We start from the raw sequence: 21,541 nt of genomic DNA, 5'->3' as shown, positions 1-21,541 counted from the left end.
CACAGTAACTGCAGGTACAGCAAGGATGGAAGTGTTATCTGCAATTTCTCTTTTATAAGAGACAGAAAAAGAACATATGTAATATAAATGTTCTTCTCTTTGTTTAGATTAATTTATTTCACATAGCAATTAATAATGTCAAGAATAATAAAAATCCAGCATTATACTTGTACTTTTCTTGATTCCTGAAATATTATGTTATAAATTAAAATGTTTTTGTCAACAGCAAATATTTAAACTCAATAAGCAATGCTTTATTTCTATTTTTACAACAAAGAGCTTGGTCGCTTACATCCTCATCTCTAATTGATGATGAGTTTGAGTGTCTTTTTAGGAGAATTATCTGCTTTTATAAGCTTTATAAATTATAAGCTGCATTCAACATCCACCAAGAAAGTAGGGCAGCTTGTATTCAGACAAAAAAGTCTGGAAATCACTTGCTACTGCTTGTAAAGCTTAAATTCTATAAGTGCATCGTAATAACTGAAGGCGACTAGGATGAGCATTTTACCATTTTGATCTTCTTCCATCTGGATTTTGGCAGTTGGACAGTCAGAGGACACGGTTTAGTGGTCTTTCAGTGAATAAATCAAATTGAAACTGTCAGGGGGACATCTTCCCCCATCCCCAGTGGAAATGACACCTTCGCTTGTAATTGGTTAATTTGGAAAACGGTTCAATTAGTATAGCTGAACAACTGACTGTACATATTTGGCATTATCCTTTCTGCATTGTTTTTATACAACACCAACATCCTTTATGTCTTTACTATCCGACCGTCTGTCAAACAAGTGTATGATTTTCAAGTCTGACTGGCAAGACAGTCTAATATTCATGTTTACCCAGTTTTTATTATCCACAGTGCCGTCTGAAGCACAACAAAATTCTGCGGCAGAGTCAAAAGGAAAGCCCACGGGTATAGCTACAGCTGTCGCCGCTATGACTTTGTCAGAGGGTTGGATATGTTTGTGAGAGTCTGGCACTTGAAAGCTTGGTGTGGAAAGGAGCCAACTGATAATGGATCATTTTCAGCACCGGTGTATCAAGGTGATGCTGTAACGGAGGGATTTTGACAGCCGCTGTCGATGATTTAATGGCTGGCTTTAGAACTAACAGGGACAGCTCTTTTTGAAAAGTGACAGTTGCTGGGTACCTGTTATTTTGTGATGGGAGTGTTGATACACAAAAAGTGACTCAGCGATAGGAAAGAGTGTGTCTTTGGCTATTTGTTCTCTGTAGCAGCTCTGTTTGATGACTGACAGTTATGCATGACGTCCTGAAGGAAAATGCTTATTAAAGAAATGGGACTTTGGTGACGAGGCAATTAGAGTGCCTCCTCTACTTGTTATCTCTTAAGTGCAACTCGCTGCAAAAATCGTAACATTTAGAGGAGTGGTAGGCAGCTGGGTTTGAATACATTCCTCGCTCTTCCTAAACTCCCCCCTTTACATCAGTTTCTCCACCTAATGTCTTAATTACACATTAGAATAAATGTTTCTTGAAATGTCTTGTCGAGTCACAAACACATCTATCCACTTTTCCCTTTCATGAGCTGCCAATATGAACTCTGGAGAAAGTCTGGAGAAAGTCCGTTTAATGTCTGGTCCAGCTGATTTGGATATTTGTGTTCTCACGTAAAAGGGAGTACAGTAATGTTATCACAGTTATAAATAAAGGATCTTTCACTACTATAATTACACATTCTATATATAGGATTCTTCTAGTCTCCTTACAGTGCAGACAGTGTATCATCATAAAAAATGATCAGTGAAACAAGCTGAATAGTTCGATGTATCTCAACAGTGAATGTTGATGGGAATCCCCATCATCATTCACTGTTATCACACCCAGATTATAGCTCATCTCATGTAAATTAATATCTGCAAATTTGACTTAAGAATGGAAAATGAGCTAAAACTTCAAATCAGGCTAAGCTTTACTTTACTTTTTGTAAACTCTGACATAGGTTGTCAACTCTAATTGCTATCAGTTTATATAGAAAATTAAAAACAGCCCTCATTGTTGATTTGTTTTACAGCGTCTTTGTTGACTCTGGAGTTCAGGAAGTCCTTGTCTCGACCCTTTCCTCCCTCAGATTGACTTGTGTGATCAGACAGATAGCAGTCAGCCTGTGTGTAAGCGGACACAGGTCTAATAGGAGCTAATCTTGAAATATGCTGCAGTGGGACAGGAAACCAATGGCATTTCCCTGCAGCTGTGTCAGGCCACCCGCAACCAGCCCGTCCTGGAGCCCCTCGAGGATTTTCTTCCTAACATGAGCCAGAGAGCACATGCTGTGCCGTCATTTGTGAACCCTAATGGACTGATAATTAGTGATAAGAAATCATGCAGTCTTCAACATACAAACTACGATTAAAGGGTTTACCATCTCTCTCTCTTGTCAAGATTCACTGCAGCCAACATGTACTCAGATTCGCTCACTCCAGTATTTTCCCCTCTGTTTCCCCTTGTCTCTTCTTGGTCTCATCACACAGAACACTTGCATCAAAGAGTGAGAGTGTAGCTCATACATTCGCTGCTCTCTTGTTCTCTCTAAGCCCATTCCAAAAAATCCCTCGGTGGACTCGGTGGAGAAAATCGATGCTTGTTACTGGTGGGCTACTGGAACTCAAGCTGACAACTCTTGGCAGGAGTTGTGATAACTTGAAGGATGTTGGACTGGTTTGTATTTAAGACCTCAGGACTGTTATTTGGAATGTTTCTGTAAGTTGCATTCAGAGTTCTCTGAATGTTTAAATATGAGAATGGTTAGCTGAACCGTCCTCTGCATTATCAATGTTAATATTTGATGTTCTGCAGAAGCCGATACTTGATTATTCATACCGAAATGGGCTTCAGAAATTGGAGTAAGTACATAAGAAGTTGAAATGTCCATATATATAAGGCCGTTTGCTGCCCCCTCGGTGTTGTTTCTGTACTTGGAACTAAATCAGAGCATAATCAACTTCCAACCCTCTCCGTCATGTTTTACCACGAGTTAAGTTTGTCTGTTAGACTCTACTGTCTTTTCCTGTTGGGCCACTTTTTGCTCTTTATTTACAGCAAGCTGCTTCTGTCTTGTCAACTTGCCCAAACATCTAGCCAAAACTCATTTTAGCAGCTTCGCCAGCACAAGAGGCCACACTCAGAGGGAGCATGAAACAGAGTTGTTAGTGGAAAGGTCTTTTTTGGGGGGAGTGGCTGTGGGAGTTTGGATATTTTTGCTTCCAATTTCCACAATCCCCTTTTCTAAAAGACGGGCAAAAAGAAGCAGATTGAGCCCCTACTCATGAATCTGTTCATGGCCCCAAGAGAGACATGATAAAAACACCCAATTTCCTTTTGCAAAGTTGACCCTGCCCATTTAGATGCTTAGCATCAACACAGACTCAATTAAGGAGGCTGTCTCTTTATGGCTGGCACTTTGTATTCTCATGCAAGTGCCTCATTTTGTTGTCCCCACAGGGTCAAAGAGTAGGAGGCTGCAGAGAAAGCACTCCAGCCTGCCTCCCTCACTGCTGCCAATTTAACTCTGAATGCACATTTGCAAATCAATTCCTGTGGCTTCTGGTGAGAAGCAGGAGAAGAAGGAGGAGGCAACAGAGCTGTAAAACAACAAATTCTGAAAAAGAGTCAAGCCAGCCCGCTAAAAAGAATTGCAGATGAGGGAAGGGTCGGAATAGAGAAGTTGTTGAATTTCCTTTTGATCGTCATCTCACGCCCTGCCCTTCTCTCCTCTGTCCCTTCTTTAAAGATTATGGAGCTCATTCTGTTCGCCAGTGGCAGGTACTTATTGCTACTGGAATTTCTGCTTAAAAGGACTTTTCTTAGCCATTAACATCTATGTCTTTTATGAAGTAGAATTGGGCGGGAGGGTGGTTATCTTGAGTGCTGTGTGAGGTTAGCTCAGCTTAGCCTTAATTTTAGTTGCTAAGCCAGAGCATGGCTTAATCTTTCTTTTTGCCACAACTCACCACAGAGTGATAAGGAGCGCCGGCTTTTGATATATAACAGTATTCTGATTTATTTTCAAGTCCTTCATGCCGAAATGAAAGGCATTTCTCACCCTGTCTGGGTAGAAGACTTGATGGGGCTGAAGTGCCAACCGTGTTTTATGTCCTTTTCCCTGCAGGGCCGCAGTGAACAGAATATTTTTGATCCTATGTGTGATGACACATACACTTTCTGTGAGCCGGTAGGGTCGGGCTCGGGGGCGGGTAGCATGCTGGACCTTCAGCGGTGAGACAGTTGGTAAGCAGGTGTGAGGATATTTGTTGACCTCGAGATTGAGCCTTGTACAAATATCAGACAAAATGAGCCCCCTTTGTGGATTTATTGTATGAGTCAGAGCATCATCTGAGCCTTACACCATCCGTAGTGTAGTGGAAAATAGTGTCTGAGTCTGTGAGATGCAGTGTGGCAAAGATGCGGGGGTAAGAGCATATTTACATCCAGAGCTACGGAGGCGCAGAAGAAGGTTTAACAGCCTGTCATCTAAAGCGGATAGCTTGTCAAGTAAAATTATGTCGAAATGAACTTTCCATATTTCAAATCACAAGATCTGCTCGAGATAACGTCCCACCTACCTTACATCTTTGTCTGAAATTGCTTCCTTTTTGTTTCCGTTTTTTCTTTTTTTGATGATGATACTGTCACAGCCTTTTGTCAACAGCAGCACAGTGAGCACATCTGTACTCACATGCTTGAAACAAGTTGACAGTCACTCATTTGACCTGTGACTTCTTAGCAGGGGATTATTTCTGGATAATTGGAGCGGAACTATTTTCATGTCAGAGAAAGCTGTATCATCATCCCACTGTTAAACAGTCACTTTTAATGCACTTGTAATTTGGTATCAAAATAGAAGAAGTAGACATTTATTTTTTTAATTTCTCTATTGTAGGACTTTTAGACATTTTAAAGAGCTTCAGAGGGACAAGTAGAAGTCTACCCCCCCACATGCAAATAAATCATCACCCTACCCCCCACCGCCTCCCCCCATTCTATCAGCATTACAATGCAAGTCAAGAGTACTGGAGCGATGTGGGTGAATTACTGGGTGTTGTTGTGATGTTTTTGCCTTTTCAGAGGAAGTAAATCTGCTCAGGGATGAAAGCCCACTTGTATTTGTGGTGAAATAAGGCAGGGGAGTTGGCCCGGGGGAGGGGGTGTGAATCCACTGTAGATCTTTGGCAGTGGTCCTCTTGTTCTTGTTTTATATCAGCGGACACACTGAGCCACTTGTTCTTGCACTAGATGAGAAAAAGTTCTGCCTCAGCACTTTGCCATCCTCCATTATAGAGAGGACATTGCAGCAGGAGTTTGTGCTCCCCCTGGCTGTTTTGTTCCAATTTCTCTCTTTCTTTTTTGTGCACTTTTGTCTTACGCACAATTTCTCTGTCCCCCTCTCGGGCTTTATTCTCTCCTCCTCGACTTTGAAGTTGTTTGATGGGAATTCACTTTATGTATGTGTTTGTCCTGATGTTTAAGGTATATTCTATATACAGAGTGCATACATAGTCTGTCAGTTTGGACACATCCGGTAAGTCGGAAAGCTCATGCTGAGTAGAATTAATTAAAATATACAGTGCTCTGTGTTTCTCTGCTGGATTTACCGACCGTATAATAACACTAGAAGAGCCATTCAAGCGTATGTTATTTTAGAGATACAACTTTCAAACATTGTGTGAATGAGTCAGCATAAGTTATCTGATCTTATACAGCTTTGTTTCAGTGTTTCTATGATAGATATGTCATTAGTACAGGCTTGCCATGAGATCTATAGTAAATCTTTTAGTACCTTAACCTAACCTGACATAGCAGACACTGTATTTGCACTCACATCCTGCCTTCCAGTTGTCAACTGAAAAGATCCCTGATAGTGATATATAGTGTCTGTAAAGCTAAACCTTATCAGGTAGGTAGGTAGGTAGGTAGGTAGGTAGGCATGGGACGGTATGAACATTTCATGTCATGATTATCTTTGCCAACATTTGATTATCGTGTATGTACACGATAATCATACTTAAACATACCGGAATTACTTAACCTTATATTTTGTTAAGAAACACATATTGCATCACAGATAGGAACGTGATGAAAAAATTCATATATATCTTAAGAATGCTAAAAAATATGTACGATGTATGTGCACTGGCATGAATACATAAAGTATAAAATGTATAGAAACAGTATAAACCACACAAACATAAAAACAATCTGCAGGGTAAAAAAACAGAAGGTTCATCCTGTAGTCATCCAAGTTATTAATGATAATATGCTTTGGCAGTTATTTGTACAAGCAGTAGGTCCAGTTTCACACCCCTTACTTGCATCAACTCAAATAATAGTGTCAAACATGGACTGAACAAGTGTTTTCTCCCATGGTAACTTGGATTTTCTGCCATGGGCGTTAATCTGGGCTGACATCTGATAGCTGTCAAATCTAATGCATATGATTTATATTAGTTTATTCATCCAACCATTCATTGAGCCCTTGTACCCTATGTGGAGGACTGTGTTACATGTTTTCACACATGCAATGCAGGTTTTATCTTTAATTTGTCACCCGTCTGTCGATTGGCGTTGTCAATAAATACATTTTGTGCCTCTGAAGGGAAGATATAAAACATTTTCCCCACCGCTGATGACTGACAGCTATCGGATCTGCGAGGGAAATCACACATATATCCTTCAAATGTGCTACAGCTCTCTTTTGGCATGCCAATTTAGACAGCAGTTCATCTTTCACCATTCTTGTCAAACACACTCTAGCTCGCACAGGCCGGACTCCTACAGCATCCCTGTGGTTTCATTAGCTCGCATGTAGCTCTGAGAGTTGCTGCCATCCTGCTGTACACCACAGGCAGGAGCTAATAGGTCCTTAGAGGGTTCAGACTTTCCTATAAGACACCCTTCTCAAGACAACCAGTCACACTCTCCACACTGCAGCAGTCCATTTAACCCGATTTGAGTTCATCTTTTCCAGCCTCGCCTTTATCTGTTACATGCATCTGGGCTCACTGTGAGCGATGTAGCTGGGGAATACTACGCAGTTTGGAAATTCAAATATCCATGCACACGCAGTCTCTATCATGCAAATCTGTACCATTGTACTGTCATATACAGACTGCAGTGGCACAAAAGAAGCTTGTGCAAGATCACCATCATTACAGTAATATCAGTGGAGATTAGGAAGATGTCTCATCATCCTTAGAAAATCATCTTGGGTGCAGCAGTTATTATGTGGGGGACTGAGAGATCATTTCATCAAATCTAAATCTCCTTTAATGATAGGCATATCAGATTTAAGAGTTGGCGTTCAGCGGTTGCCACTTGGACGTTCTCTTCATAATATTTAGCTCAGTCACACGTGGTGGTCTTCCTCTTTTAAAAGCCTCCGATTTACATTTCAACATGGCTTGTTCCAACCAACTCGGACTGCAAAATTTATGAGTCAGCTCTTAAAGTCTCTGTCCTGCTGAGCTCTCACCACAGACACCCCCCTCTACCGCCATCCAAACCGTCCCCCGACCAGACACACTCAGTTCACCCATGATACAGATGCTACCTAGCCATTAAATGAACAGTCTCTATCTACTGCTCAGAGGCTTTAAGAGGGAGAGGGCAAAGTTATGACTGTATTGATTCCACAGGAGAGTAACCTTGTGAAAGAATTATATTCTATTCTATTTTAGAAATGTATCAAATCAGAAGTTTTATTTGGTAGTCCTGAAATATTTTCTGAAAATAACTGTACAACTATATATTTATATATATTCGACTGTTGAACAAAACAACATTTTAAGACCTTCTCAGGGTCTGGGAAGTTGCAATGGCCATTTTGTTTGCTTATTCCTGAATCATTAGTTACAGCTCTAGTTGCATGTGGCTCACATTTGATTTATTTTTGAATAGTAATGTGGCTCCATTGTTATGCAAAGTCCATTTGTATTTAAAGTCAAAAGCACATAGTATCCCTACACTTTAAGACACTAAATTGGACACTTTCATTTGAACCCAGTTTCAGACAGAAGGTTTAAATTAAAGTTATACTAACAATTCATCAGCTATTATGACATGGGATTATGATATGTCATTAAACATATGCAACCTATGAACTCAAGACAATATTCTGTACATTTTCAGTGTAAGAAAGAAAGGCACAAAGGAAATACCAGTGTTTCTTTCTGTTAATGGCACTGAAATCTAACCTTAAAAGGTGTATCTGATCACATTCTGGTGTGCTTTCAGTGCTTAAAAGTAGATGTCAGACATAAGCCCAGCTGCTATTTGATTCTAACTTGAAGCAACTTCAAAGCCTTAACACCATTTCCGCCTATTTCTCCATCTTTGTGAGTGTAATTGCATTGAGAGCAGGGCCATCAGACGCTACTCTATATTCCCATCAGCGGAAAGCACTTGGAGTTCTAAATCCCCCAAAACCTTCTAGAGGATTTGTCTCAGGAATTTTGACTGCTTTTCTTATCAGGTGTTATCAGGAAAGCCTGAACCTTTGAACTCCTCCTCATTCATGCACCTGTGGGAAGAACCATTACGAGCCTTTTTCTGATGTTAGACCATATGACACTGTTTCCAGTGGTAAATACCTGGGCTGTAGTCACGTTGTTAGCTATCCTTCCAAAGCAGTAATCCCATTTGCACAATGGTTTGTTACACAGAACTATCTGGGAAGTTGTTGTTGGTTTGGAAAACGGCAGACACTTTAAAAAGGTACTTGGCAGGTGATTGGATGAACCATCAAAGTCTATCAGAGGCAAACTTCAACCAATCAGATCAACAAACCATATATCATAGTCAAACTCTTACTGAAGCCAGCGGGGGGAAGACAAACACATCTTTTCCATCGCAAAAAGCCTTCAGTGCTGTTCTTTGTTCCTCCAGTTCTGATAGAACTGATGCTAGCAGCATCTACGATAACCTCTTCAGCAGTATTTTTATTTTTGATCGAACTCCAACTCCTGGAACGTCGTCGCACACCCCTAGTCTTAAATCACGCCCTCAGCTCATGGTGTAGCTGCCAGTAGTTCCTCACAGGATGCTGATTGATGATGATGACGTTGAACCACTGTGGTTGGACACAAGGGCATAGCTTGAATCCTGGCAAGATGTGATCTTGCGAGTCCAGCTGCCTCGCAAAGGTCAGCAAAGGAGAAGAAGAACACAGGAAACAAGTTGCTATCCTGATCACCTCCTGGAGGTTTGAGATGTACCCATACTGCAACAGGTTCCTGCCTCTTTTTGTCTTCTTTTTTCCTTTTTCAGAACTCTTTACTCACAAACCAAAACCAGCACTAAAAGTCACTGTCATCCCGAGTTATGTTTCATTCCTATTTAAACATGTTTAAACTTTAACTGAGCAATGAGTTATTCCACAAGAGCAGCATCACAAGAGTGAAACAGAACACGAGTAACACTGACTTGCTCGTAATGGCGGAGCTACAAAACTCCTAGACACTGAACAAAGTGATTGATGTTTTCTGTCTCCCTGCTATGTGCACAACCGCTACCACCGATCTCCTGCTGGGAACGTTCTGAAAACACAAAGACGCGTAATTCACCGCTATATGGTGTGGCTAACGCACGCAATACTGAGACAGAGCAAATTGGTTTCAGTTTAAAAACAGCATAGTTGGCTGGTTGAGTGGGAAGGCAAGGCAAATCAGAAATACCCCGCTACAAAGTCATGAATGCTACAACAGTCTTCACTGGAACAAAACTCGGTTATTCTGAAAAACACTGGCAAGACGCACCTCCTGTTGTCATTCTTTCATATGCTCTCCAGGGGGAAATTTCACTTGTGCCTCACGGTGCTTGAGTTTGTGTTATTGCTTTTCATACATAATTGTACCGCCAACATGCTGTCATTCAAATTGGAGGCGGAAGAGGAAAGATAGAGGGGAAAAAAAAGCAATTTCAAAGCTTGTAAAAAAGAAAAAAAGAAGAAACCTGTGGGAATTACCTCGCCTCCATCTCCATCTGCTTCTGCCTATGTCTTCATTTCTTTCTTCTTTAGAAAGCTAGGGTGTCTGCTATTGACCAGAAACACAATACATTCATATTGATAAGGGGTAGAGAAACTTGCACCGCACAGAGCTATGCAAATGATTCTATCAAATAGAAAACAGCAGATTAAATTTCTATACTATCTTCAGTATTTTCACTTGAAAATCTTATATGGTAGATTGGAGCTGGTGGTTGTATATTTTTGATATCTGAATATTTCCGTAGTTCAGTCAACCTATTTTCCCATCAGCTCCTTATTAGTAAAACTCTACCAAATTGACTCCTCCTATGCTTCCCCTCCACTGCTGTAGAATTTGGTGCAGAATTTAGAGCGTGTCATTTCACACGTCCTCTTGATTTGTACTTTGAATGGAACTGTTGAGCAACTGCATTACATGCTCGTTACACACACACATGTTGTCGGTGATAAGATTGCACCTCTGTTTATGCGCTCAGCTTGAGAGGTTTGGAGAGAGAGAGGGTATGGTTAAAGTTTCTGCCCACTTGCCTCCTGTGTACAGTGGCCAGAATGTAAAGTCTGTGAATGATCCAAAAACATTATGCTGTCAAATGTACTCTTTAAATTAGGGATGCACCATCCACATTTTCACACACACACACACACACACACACACACACACGCAATAAAACAGTGTGCACTGGACCAGAAGTGATTCCTGACAGCCCTTTGTCTTTCTGCCCCTGGCAAAAATCCCGTGCTGTTTCGTGTGTGCTTTTTAAATGTTTGATTGCGTTCGTAGTGTTGTACAGAGGCTAGGGAGCTTCCACCTCCTTCTGAATTACGGCTTTGCAAACATTGCATTTTGCTGTCTTGCTCTGCGGTGTTTCCAGTGTAAAGTATTTCCACACAGCGGACATGTTGGCTAGCCACAATGCTGCTCAATGCTATCCTGCTAGCTGGCTGCAAACTGCAGAATGGATTTCCTGAGCGGGGGCGTGTCTCATAACTCTGTGTCTCATTGAGCCGCGCCGCCGCTCAGGAAATCCATTCCACAGTTTGCAGCCAGCAGACTGGCCGGCAGGAACCACCTGTGGAGTCATTTCAGCAGACAACATTAACGCAGCCATGGCTCATGGATATCGGAAATCTGCGCAGGTTGGATCGGAAATTTCCGATCCGTGAATTACGCTGGTATTGGTCCCGATACCGATACTGGACCGGATTGGCCCCATCCCTACTTTAAATACCCTTAGTAACTCTCAGTAAGACAGTCTTTTCAATATTTAATCACCAAATGGCTCTGGTTTAGAGATAACTTTACTTAATTATTACTTAATTACCCCAGATTCCACTCCTATTGGAGTTTGGTGTATTTGCATTAACCAGATTCAACCTCAACATTATGCAAATAAATCTGTCCAGTGCAACGCACCAGGTTCATGAAACACGGATCAAACTGTCAAACTAGGCAGTGCTAATCAAATATGAAAAAACCTTCTGTTACTCTATTGTAGGCTTGTAAGAAAATATTTTATTTTGTGATTCTCAAAAACACTATCAATTCAGAATCAGAATCACTTTTATTGGCCAGGTATGTGAATACATACAAGTAACTGTATCATGATATGTATCGTATTGCCAATACACTACTGTATTGCCTATTTCTCACCTTCAGTCTTTTCAGAAACATATTTAAGAATACTGTTGTAATACAAGGAACTTTGTCACCAGGCCATTATTCTTTCCTGCTTTAAATGAGCCATAGTCTATCCAATCAACTGAAGTGGAGGATATAAAATATGGAAAACAATCAACATGGTGTAACCTGCATACAGCACCACCCACCAGTTGGAGCGTTTAGTGGACACATCTGGACACACTGCCCCTGTTTCCAGTATCATATTCTAAAATGAAAAAATGCTGCCCTTGCTCTGATCTCAACCCTTTCTCTCCTGTGTTGTTGTATTTTCTCCAGGATCCCGGCCCAGGTTGGAGGATGCGGCTCCCCGCGTCATAGAACACCCGTCTGATCTGATCGTGTCCAAGGGTGAGCCGGCCACCCTCAACTGTAAGGCGGAGGGACGGCCGACTCCGATGGTGGAATGGTACAAAGACGGTGAGCGCGTTGAGACGGACCGAGAGGACCCCCGGTCGCACCGGATGCTCTTACCCAGCGGCTCCCTCTTCTTCCTGCGAATTGTTCACGGAAGGCGAAGCAAACCTGATGAAGGCGTCTATGTGTGCGTGGCGCGCAACTACCTGGGCGAGGCAGTCAGTCGCAATGCATCGCTGGAGGTGGCAAGTAGGTGGTTTTTTGCTGCTTAAGCTCGAGTGCTCAGGTGTGAATGCTGTTTTGTCCTAATGCAGACCAGACACATAAGAATGATGAGTATGAAGGACCGATCAGATATGAGGCTACAACGACACCAAAAATATGAAGAATTCACCTCTCCATGATCATGTGTGAATTCGCACTTAATAATAATGCCTATAAAAAAGGCATTACTTGTTCCCAAAAATGTTGAGCTGGAGAGAACATCACACACAAGAGAACAAAAGGAACGTAGTCAGTGTATAGCTGAGAAAAAAAATAGCTGTGATCGCCCAGTACTTGTCCACATATCAGGTGTCAAACATCATGTTATGTATTATGTAGTTCCAGTAGTAAGGAAGGAATTAAATCACAGACAGATTTCACCAGTAATAATGTTAGCTGCACTATAAAAGCAGAGGAGTGTAGGGGCAGCTTTAAACTACTCTCTGGTCTACTATCATCACCATCACTCGACTGAGTTAACTTAAGACGCCACCCCTGACCTTGGTGTCAGATCTCCTGGCAGCTTGCACCCCGAGACCACCCCAGCCCTCATCCTCCCCCCCAGACACCACATCCTATCTTCTCCCGCTCCAGAAAGCCTGGCCTCTGTCGTGTCGGCCCCTGTGACCAGGCCTGTTAATGTAGATGGATGACAGCTTGCTCCTGCGAAAAAGATAACAGTTGTCGCCACTGGACAGGAAAGCAAAAAAAACTTTCTTGCTGGGAAGGGAGGGGAGGAGTTTTGGTTTGGCAGCCTCTCACTAGCAGATGTTTAATTCCTTTAAAATACAACAAACTCCTGTCAGATGGGTTTCCAACAGACAAGAGTTTTTTTTCTCTCCATAGCAGGGCTGCTGGTGATCAGTGGCACTTTAATGAAATGCAGATAGGGCCAATTAAAATCTTCCCTGTCAGATTAGGCCATTACCTTCACTGTTATAAACTCACTATAAAGTATAACTTTGTTTTGACAGCACCAGCAGGTAATGTAAAGAAACATAGGCAGTTTGTATGAATACAAATATAGTTGAGGGGATGTTTGTTGCTGCACCCAGGTACGCGTTGTTGTGTGACTTGTGTTTTCAACAGACTACAAATCAGGTGCCGTTGAATTATTCATATTATGGAAGAAATGACTGAAAGTACTTGTACTTGTCACACAGCTGAAACACAAGATGAACTTTTGCCTCTGTTATCTTTGCTTATCTACTAATTTAGACAAAAATGAGTCTTGACAGCACACTGCTAGCAGCTTTTGCACAGAGAAGATTCAAACATTTCCTCTAATCCGTTCACTCCGGCCTTTCCTAATATCATCCGCCCTTTAAAACACGAACCATCTCAGGAATTTCTCACTGCGCTAATGCAAACCAGCTGAACGTGGTGAAAACTCCATTCCCTGTAAAAAATCGGTGAAACCCTAGACCCCCGTGAAACACCTTACGGTCGGCATCATATTTTCCTGAATGGCCCCAGCCCCTAACTTAATAATCAGGCTGAATTTCCCCTGGCTGCCTCTGCAGAAAAACAGCCCGCGAATCATTCTCCATCCTCCATAAACAGCTGGGATCTGTGCTGTGTGTCCGTCACCTTTCCCTAAAAGCGTTCCTCTAGCAGCGTGAAGAATTACCTTTCACCTTGTTCTTGCTCTGTTTAGGCATCAACATCAGAAGCAGCAGGGTATTTGTAATATAAGCTGTATATGGAAACAAGTAGAATAGGTGGAGGTTTTGTGAATCACTTTTCACAGAGCTGCGTATGAAAGAGTGGAGGAATAGAGCGGACAGATGCCAACAATTCCTCACTCCCCATGAATAATCCCTGATGTTTTTCTCTGCACTTTCTCTGTGCTGTGCTAGTTTTGAGCTCTGCTTCTAACTTTGAAAGAAGTCGTTTTTGCTCTTCTATTATTAATATTATTAAGAGAGTCAGTTCCCTTGTAGGCCAACAGGATCTCAAGCAAGGCTCTGTGAGGTTGTGCAGGGTCATGTTTATAGTCAAAAGTGTTGTGGTGTGTATTCTGAGACTCTTTAATACCAGTGTGTTTCAGTGTGCAATGCCACGTAGCTGATCAGTCTGTTGCATGCATTGTGATTCTAGCTTCAACGATAATGTCCCAGTGCAGAAAAGTCACAAATCGATAATGTAAAGCTAAATTCTCATCATGATTGGCTGTAACAAAACAGACAGGCAAAGGCAAAATAGCAGTCCTCCGCATGAGCATGTGCAACAGGCACGTACGTTCCTTACACTGAACCAATTTGATGGTAAAACTTAACGAATGAGAACATGTGCACCATGTTTTCATTCTAAACTTGGCCAACAGTTAGCTAATGAGTTTTGGAGAAGATGGCTGAGCCATAGCAACTGAAGACAAATCCAATCTGATCATGGACATATATAAAGATGGACAAGGTGCAGCATAGATCATAAAGCCTGCGGCCTCCATGTTAGCAGATGGGACATGGGCCAAACTAAAAAAGTCTAATTACACATCAAATAAGTTTTTCCCAAAAGTTGGTTTTTGTCATTTTTGGTAGTTCCTATCATGCTGATGTGTGTTTATATTTTGGCTTCATTCTTGTACAGTGGAAGGAAGTCTGTCTTACGTCATACGTGGATGCATCCAACCGACAACCCCCTAGCTTAGCAGCAGCTTTTTATCAAGTGTTTTAGAACATGCTGAAATGTGTGCAGAGAAATGCATTGGTAAATGTAATCTTCCAGGGGACACTACTATTAATAAAAGACAACAGAAGTAAATTCATCAGCTTATCAATACACTAGGTTTTACAAGTAGCAAGTAGCCACACAGAGAGAAAAAATAAATCATAGAAATAAAAAAATGTTGGTACATTGAGATGCATCTATAATTGTTTCATAATCGCATAGTGGCCCTCTGCATCAAATGAAACTGTTAGGTTCCTAGAGATTTCCGCCGCTACATGCACAGCGACACAAATTGCAGCACAGCCATAGCTCTGACAGATAAGAATCCCAAACCCATGGCAGTAGAGGAAAAACTGCAAGTGTGTGTGCTTTGCATGTCTTCTTGCGTGTGGGTCTGCCTGCACACAAACCCACAAGCACACTTTTGGAGCATTGCCTCCAGAGAGACACAGAGAGAGAGAGGTTATACAGAACAAACAGTGGCCAGAGCCAAAGTCAGGCCAATGCCAGCTCCTGCCAGCCCCCTCTGTGTGGCACCAATGGGGCCGGAGATAAGGCCACAGGCGCATAAGCCCGCCTGGAGTTGCCATGGGGCTCAGCATGGCACCAGAGAAGGCACAAGATGGCACTTTGTGGCACGGTGTCACTTCAGCTCCCCAGCCTGTGACTTGGAAGCACTGGGGGCAAACTGAGAGGGAGCTGCATTGTGTATTGGTGTGTATATTTGGTATCGGAGCAGGAGCCAACACAGCGGGAAGGGTGGACGGTTCAGGAGGTTTAACCCCTCACAGTCCATCTGCTGTAGGCTGAGAGGCGATGGCCACTGAGCTGCAGTATGGATGAGCTGGCAGAATTTTGCAGTGTTGACAAACATACCTGACTTGAGTTTGCCTGGAGGTGTTTCATGCCGTACGTTTATCTCTTTGTGTAATCTTTTTAAAGTAGAGCTTCTACTACAGACATTGTCTAGACATTTTCTCACGTGGAATTGAAGCAGCAGTTGATAAACGAGTCCTCAGAGGTTAAACAAATGTAACAGCAGACTCTCCATCATCTAAGCTGTAGTTTGAAAGTGCTCAAAGTTATGAATTTCAGCTTTAACGGGATACTCTCGAAATCTATCTTTTGAAGATCAAACACCCTGTGCAGGCTTTAAAGGTGGCTGTAACATGTTTGTAGATTCCTCACTGACGGAGAACATCTGCTGTAGCTCGGGTTCAGCCCATTGTACTTTATTCCAGTGGTGGAGAAATATCAGAAAAGTATTTCACACAACCCCTGTATTGTTCTCAATTCACATATTCAGTCTCATATTTCTCACAGCTTTCAGTGGAATTGTTATTCAGTGTGATGGACACAGGTACCATGTCATATACAAAGCACACACATTCTTTACTCAAGTAGAAATACAGATACTTGTGCAAAAAAGTACAAGTACTGATTCACCTTCTTTATTCAAGTAAAAGTGGAAAAAGTACAGGCTCTGAAATATAAAAGTAAAAAGTACTTGAGGGCCAAGTCTCCCTCTTCTGTCTGTGTCGTGTTATGTCATTACGTCTTTTACGTCATTTTCGTCATTTTCGTAATGCGTGATCTTGATGGCGCGCAATAATGCAAAAAAAGCGTTTAGTATAGCACCAATTCATAACAAAAGTTATCTCAGGACACTTTTCAAATTGGACTAGACCATACTCTTTCTAAAATTAGACACAACAGTTCCCACCATAAGCAAGCACTTGACGACAGCAGCAAGGAAAAAACTTTTAAGAGTCAGGAACCTCGGACAGAACCCGACTCTAAGTGGGTTCAGGTGATTATACTGGAAACATAGTTATGCATATTATATTCCATTTCTGCCAATATATCCTCCTCAGTGTTACATACTGGACCTTTAAGTACCGTAACAAAGTATTTGTACTTACTTACTTCCCACCTTCAGTCATACAATGATTTTGACCTGTTGGTGGTCTAGATAAAAACTCAAAAGTACTGAAGATTCATCCTCTGGGAAGTCTATTAAATAGCTTTTGTGATGTTTAACTCTAGACTAGCATTACTCTCACTAGACCTTTGCCACTAGTCTGACTACAATTTTTAGAATAGTTGTATCTGGAAACAATTTGATAGGTCAGTGTCATCCCGAGTGTTAGAAATACATGATTTATTTTGAATTATGAACATGGCTAGTTATGGAAGCTGAATGCTTTAGCAGGTTTTGTACTTCACCCCATTACCCCCACTAGTTGTAATATTGACTGTGCTTTTTTCCTGGACAGGGACAATCATTCTTAATCATTATTTCCCAAGTGTGTGAAGACCATTGTTCCTTTGCAAACATTCATACTGACAATTAGGCACTCAATAACTCATTAGGGAAGGGCTGTGCTTAGTTACCTCAGTAACAGTTTCCACTTAATATTAATGGCATTTTTGATGAATGGATGCCTGATGCATGAACTATAAGTCTTTTCAAGCTTCAGTTGGTGCACGTAGCTTTACCTCAGATATGATGAAGCTGGCAGGTTACGGTAATGTTTTAAACAAACACTGCACGGATGACTTTGTATATTAAACATAAAATAAACAGAATATCATATCGCATTTTGACATCTATTAACATCCTGTCACAAATGTAGGATCAAAAGCAAAATCATACATTTATACACAGTTTAATGAGTTGCCAAAATGCATGTATGTTCTGTTAGTGTAGCTGTCATCCAGCGCCATACCACTATACTGAATATTTCCTTCCAAAATCTGTCTTTTGTGCCCCAATCCTATCCGATTTCACGCATTAAAAGAGATTCTTTGATCCTGAAAATGTGGCCTACAAAGTTGTGTGCCAAGAGCAGAGGCCAATTCATGTCAGATGCATAAAAGTCAGTCAAGCACAATAGACCTAACGGGCCAGACACCCCTGGGTGGGGATTTGACATTCAGAGTGACTTGCCTAAGCTCCTGGCGGCTCTTTCTTTGAGTGTTTTATACCTCTGACGTTTTTATTATGCCTGCTACGTCTCTACCGCCTAGTTTTATGGCTCATGAATATTCACTCCAACAGGGGAGGGGACGAGGTACTTTTTCTAAGATGCTGGGGGCGGAGTCAGAGGTGTTTCAAATCAAACTGACTGGGGTAACCTCTAAGGGTTTTACGCCCCTCGAACCAACCTCCCCACCCCCTTTATTTTTTTAAAGGTTGTTTGGAGGTCAGGCCTTCAAGGTCCAGGATGGCAGCTGCCTTGTGGAATTTGGGGAATGAACAGGTGAAGATGTGATGAAACTCCTGTCTTCCTCTGCCTTTGTGTGAATTTGTTCTGTGTGTGTGTGTGTGTGTGTGTGTGTGTGTGTGTGTGTGTGTGTGTGCGTAAGTCTTTGTATTGGTACTCTGGGCCAACTTTCTCACCCGGAGTAATCCTAGACACCAGTGTGGGAGAAACAGCTGAATGGCACTGTCACCACTTGGATCATCCTTTCGCTTTCTGTCTCCTTCTCTCTCTCACACACTCTCTCACACACACACACACACACACACACACAAACACAAACTCTCTCACACACACACACACACACACACACCTGTCACACTGTTTTTGATTACAGATACCCCTGTGCAGAAAAATGCATTTCAGGGTTTATGGATTTGGAATTGGGGAAAGGATTTTTGGGGGTGGGTGGGTGTTTGGAAAGAGTTATGGTGGGAGAGGAGTATAGGCTGCGTGGCTCTGATAAAAGAGATGAAGTGAACCCCCCCCCCACCCCCCCCCCCCCCCACTGTCCGTGCTCTCCTCGAGCTGCCCTCTGTCCTTGTTATTAACCCCAGTGGTCTGTGGCCATATGGGTTGTGATTGGAGCTCTGTGGTGCATGCTGTCAAACACAGTGGAGAGCAGTCACATTGATTTGAACATCTCCACAGACTGTACAAGTACCTGCAGGGTACGTATGTGAGCGCAGAACTGCAATCAGTTTCTGTATACACCTGTTAGCATTATAAATGGCTGGAGTAGAAGAAAGGTCAGCGCTGCTATAATCACAAGGTAAATGGCTTTTTAAATAAGGCCGCCTTAATGCCATGCCATAGTTTAAAAGCCTTTATTCTGAAGAACAAATACCATTCTGTGCACTGTGAGCTGACACTGCTTCCATTTGCCTAAAGTGAATAACAGTTTTTTATCTATTAAACTGCTGTGAATGAGCTGATATTATCTGATAAACTATTATGACACAGCTGATTTGTCTTTTGACCTATTTATTGATGGATATCAGTTGATTCTACATGGCATCAACGAGTGTCCTCGCATTATTTGTATTTGCCAACTTTATTAGTTTTAGGAGGTTAGGTGTTAATGTTAGTTGTAAAGGGGGGGGGGGGGTTGTAATGATTCCTCCCTTTCCTCCTGCACTCTGGAAATGAATTCCCCCTTTGGGATTATCTAGCGTAATCTTTACATAGTCCTTAAACATCATCAGAATCTAAATATATGTTTATTATTTTTAAGAGCATACTGTAGCAAAAATACAAACAGACAATGGTAAAAAAAGAAGAAAGAAAGTGCATATACATGTGAACATAGAAGGAATATACACAGCAAAGTGCTCTACAGTGGAAACAGTACCTCAGTTCTTACCCCTGAAAAGAATTAGCACAGGGTCCCAGATCTTAGAACACAACTCCTCTATCTTCATTGTAAAATCTCAGTCTCTCCAGATATAATGTGTTAAAGGCCATTTCTCTCAACCACAAATCATATGTAGGTGCAGAATCCATTTTCCACATGAGCAAAATTAACTTTCCACCATTAAACACCATTCCAAACCAAACAGCTTTTTTTCATTGCCAAAAAGAGAACGAGCTGTTTGCTCCAAAATTGGCAAGGACCTGTGCTCAGGTTCCCACTGCTTCCCAAAAGCCTCTGAGAAACAGAGAAAAATGTGTTGGATTACTGATCATAAATTTACATCAAATACAGATATGTAAGCTACATAGAGATGAATCCAGAACTGAATTGTGAGGCTAGTGAAGATTCACACCTAGAATCCATGACTATGACAGGCTGAAAAATGAAATATTTTTGGATTGTAATCTGTGAGTACATCCCACTGGTATGAGTCTCACATTCAGCCTCCTTGCATCTTTGCGTGCATCCAGAGGAGCATGACAATGTTTTCCACCAGCTGTCTGAAGCACTTTGTCCATTCAGATCCATTTGTCAAGACAGCTACTGTCAAGATTTATTTTCCAATTACATCCTACTCAACTCTGTACAAATCAGCTTTTTACCAGCTGAGATATCCAGTCAGGGTATGTGTTGTCATGCTTCATCTTTAATATTCAGCACACTGAGCCTAGAGGGAGTGATACACTCCATCACCTCTCATACTGAACTCTTCAGCACTGACATTCTCAGCCCTCCTCTCTGTGTTTGTGTGTATGCATCCGTCTATCTGTGTGAGCTGCGAGGTGTGTTCATGCTTCACTAATGGGATTGCAGGTCCCAGCCTTGTGGAGGACAGAGCCGGTGGCCGTTCTAGTCTTAAAAGAGGGGCATCAGATGGCCGGAGTGAGGCCATGGGCCTCGATCTGGCTTAACCCCCTCTGTATGATCCGGCCGTCTGCCGGTCATTGAGCCAGACCCACCAGCCAAACCCTCCTCCAGAGGATTGCCATGAATTAATTAGACCATACTAAAGGCGAGTGTGACCAGTGTGCGTGTGTGTATCTGTGTGTCATAAAAGGTCAGTGGGACAAAAGCAGAAGGATGAGGGGTCGGGGTGGGGGTGGTTCGGGGAGGGAGGCGTTGACAACAGGTGGTGCGAGGAAGAGCTTTAAACCCCCCCTTTAACGACAGTGTAGCACAGGGGCCACGGGGGCCGTCGAGAACAATAAAGGCCCCTTGCTCCAACCGTTGCGTCCAATCATGCCCCATTATCTCTCTGAGCTGCTGGTCACAGGCGCTGCACTGCCAGACACAGCGGTCCCTCTGTGCTAAATGACTGTCCTCACTGGTTGTTTCCTGTATGTGTGAATGTATATCTCTCTCCATATACTCATACATGTATGTACTGTACATACACAGGGAGCACATGCAATCCAACAGAAAGTCTCTTGTTAGTGTTGATTCAACTATGAGGCCATTTTCCTAGCAGCAGTTTGTGGTGTTGTATTGGACACATTTTCAGGTGCAACCCCTCTAGCTACATAGGGAAGGGGTAGCCAGATACATGCAGAATGGGTGCACCATGAATTTCAAAAGCTACAGTCATTACCCCCAGCATTTTACATTGTTGCAAGTAAATACATTTTGTTTTTGCAGATTTTAATGTAAGTGGAAACGGTGCTAACTGGCCCTTTTTTAAAATAAAAATCTTCCTGATTAAGAATGTAATTAATTGAGAGTCATTGGTTGTGGTCTTACAGGATGCAAATGACCCCCTGTTTTGGCTCATTGAGGCCAACAATAGCCCTCCGGCAAAACTACACAAGGGGCTGTTTGGTGTGGGTGTGTTGCTTCAGGGTAGAGATTAAGAGGAAGAAATATGAACCAGGAAGTCCAGCTGGAAGCCTTAT

General features: G+C 42.1%; 1 protein-coding gene across 5 annotated transcripts in view; it reads left to right on the top strand.

Annotated features, from left to right (window-relative positions):
- The window catches only part of robo3 (roundabout, axon guidance receptor, homolog 3 (Drosophila)), a 161,525-nt gene that overhangs the window by 75,350 nt on the left and 64,634 nt on the right, over positions 1-21,541 (top strand). For all 5 annotated transcript variants that reach the window (XR_007884984.1, XR_007884983.1, XR_007884985.1 and 2 more), the window contains exon 2: positions 11,964-12,290. Coding sequence is in view for 1 of the 5 variants with exons in the window: in XM_051401444.1 (XP_051257404.1) it covers positions 11,964-12,290 (327 nt within the window). In the remaining 4 variants the exon portion in view is untranslated. The remainder of the gene's footprint in view (positions 1-11,963; positions 12,291-21,541) is intronic.

Source organism: Dicentrarchus labrax, unplaced genomic scaffold (assembly GCF_905237075.1).
Source record: "Dicentrarchus labrax unplaced genomic scaffold, dlabrax2021, whole genome shotgun sequence".
Classification (NCBI taxonomy): Eukaryota; Metazoa; Chordata; class Actinopteri; family Moronidae; genus Dicentrarchus; species Dicentrarchus labrax.
Note: the sequence above shows the minus strand (reverse complement) of the source record. Positions and strands in the feature narration are given on the sequence as shown.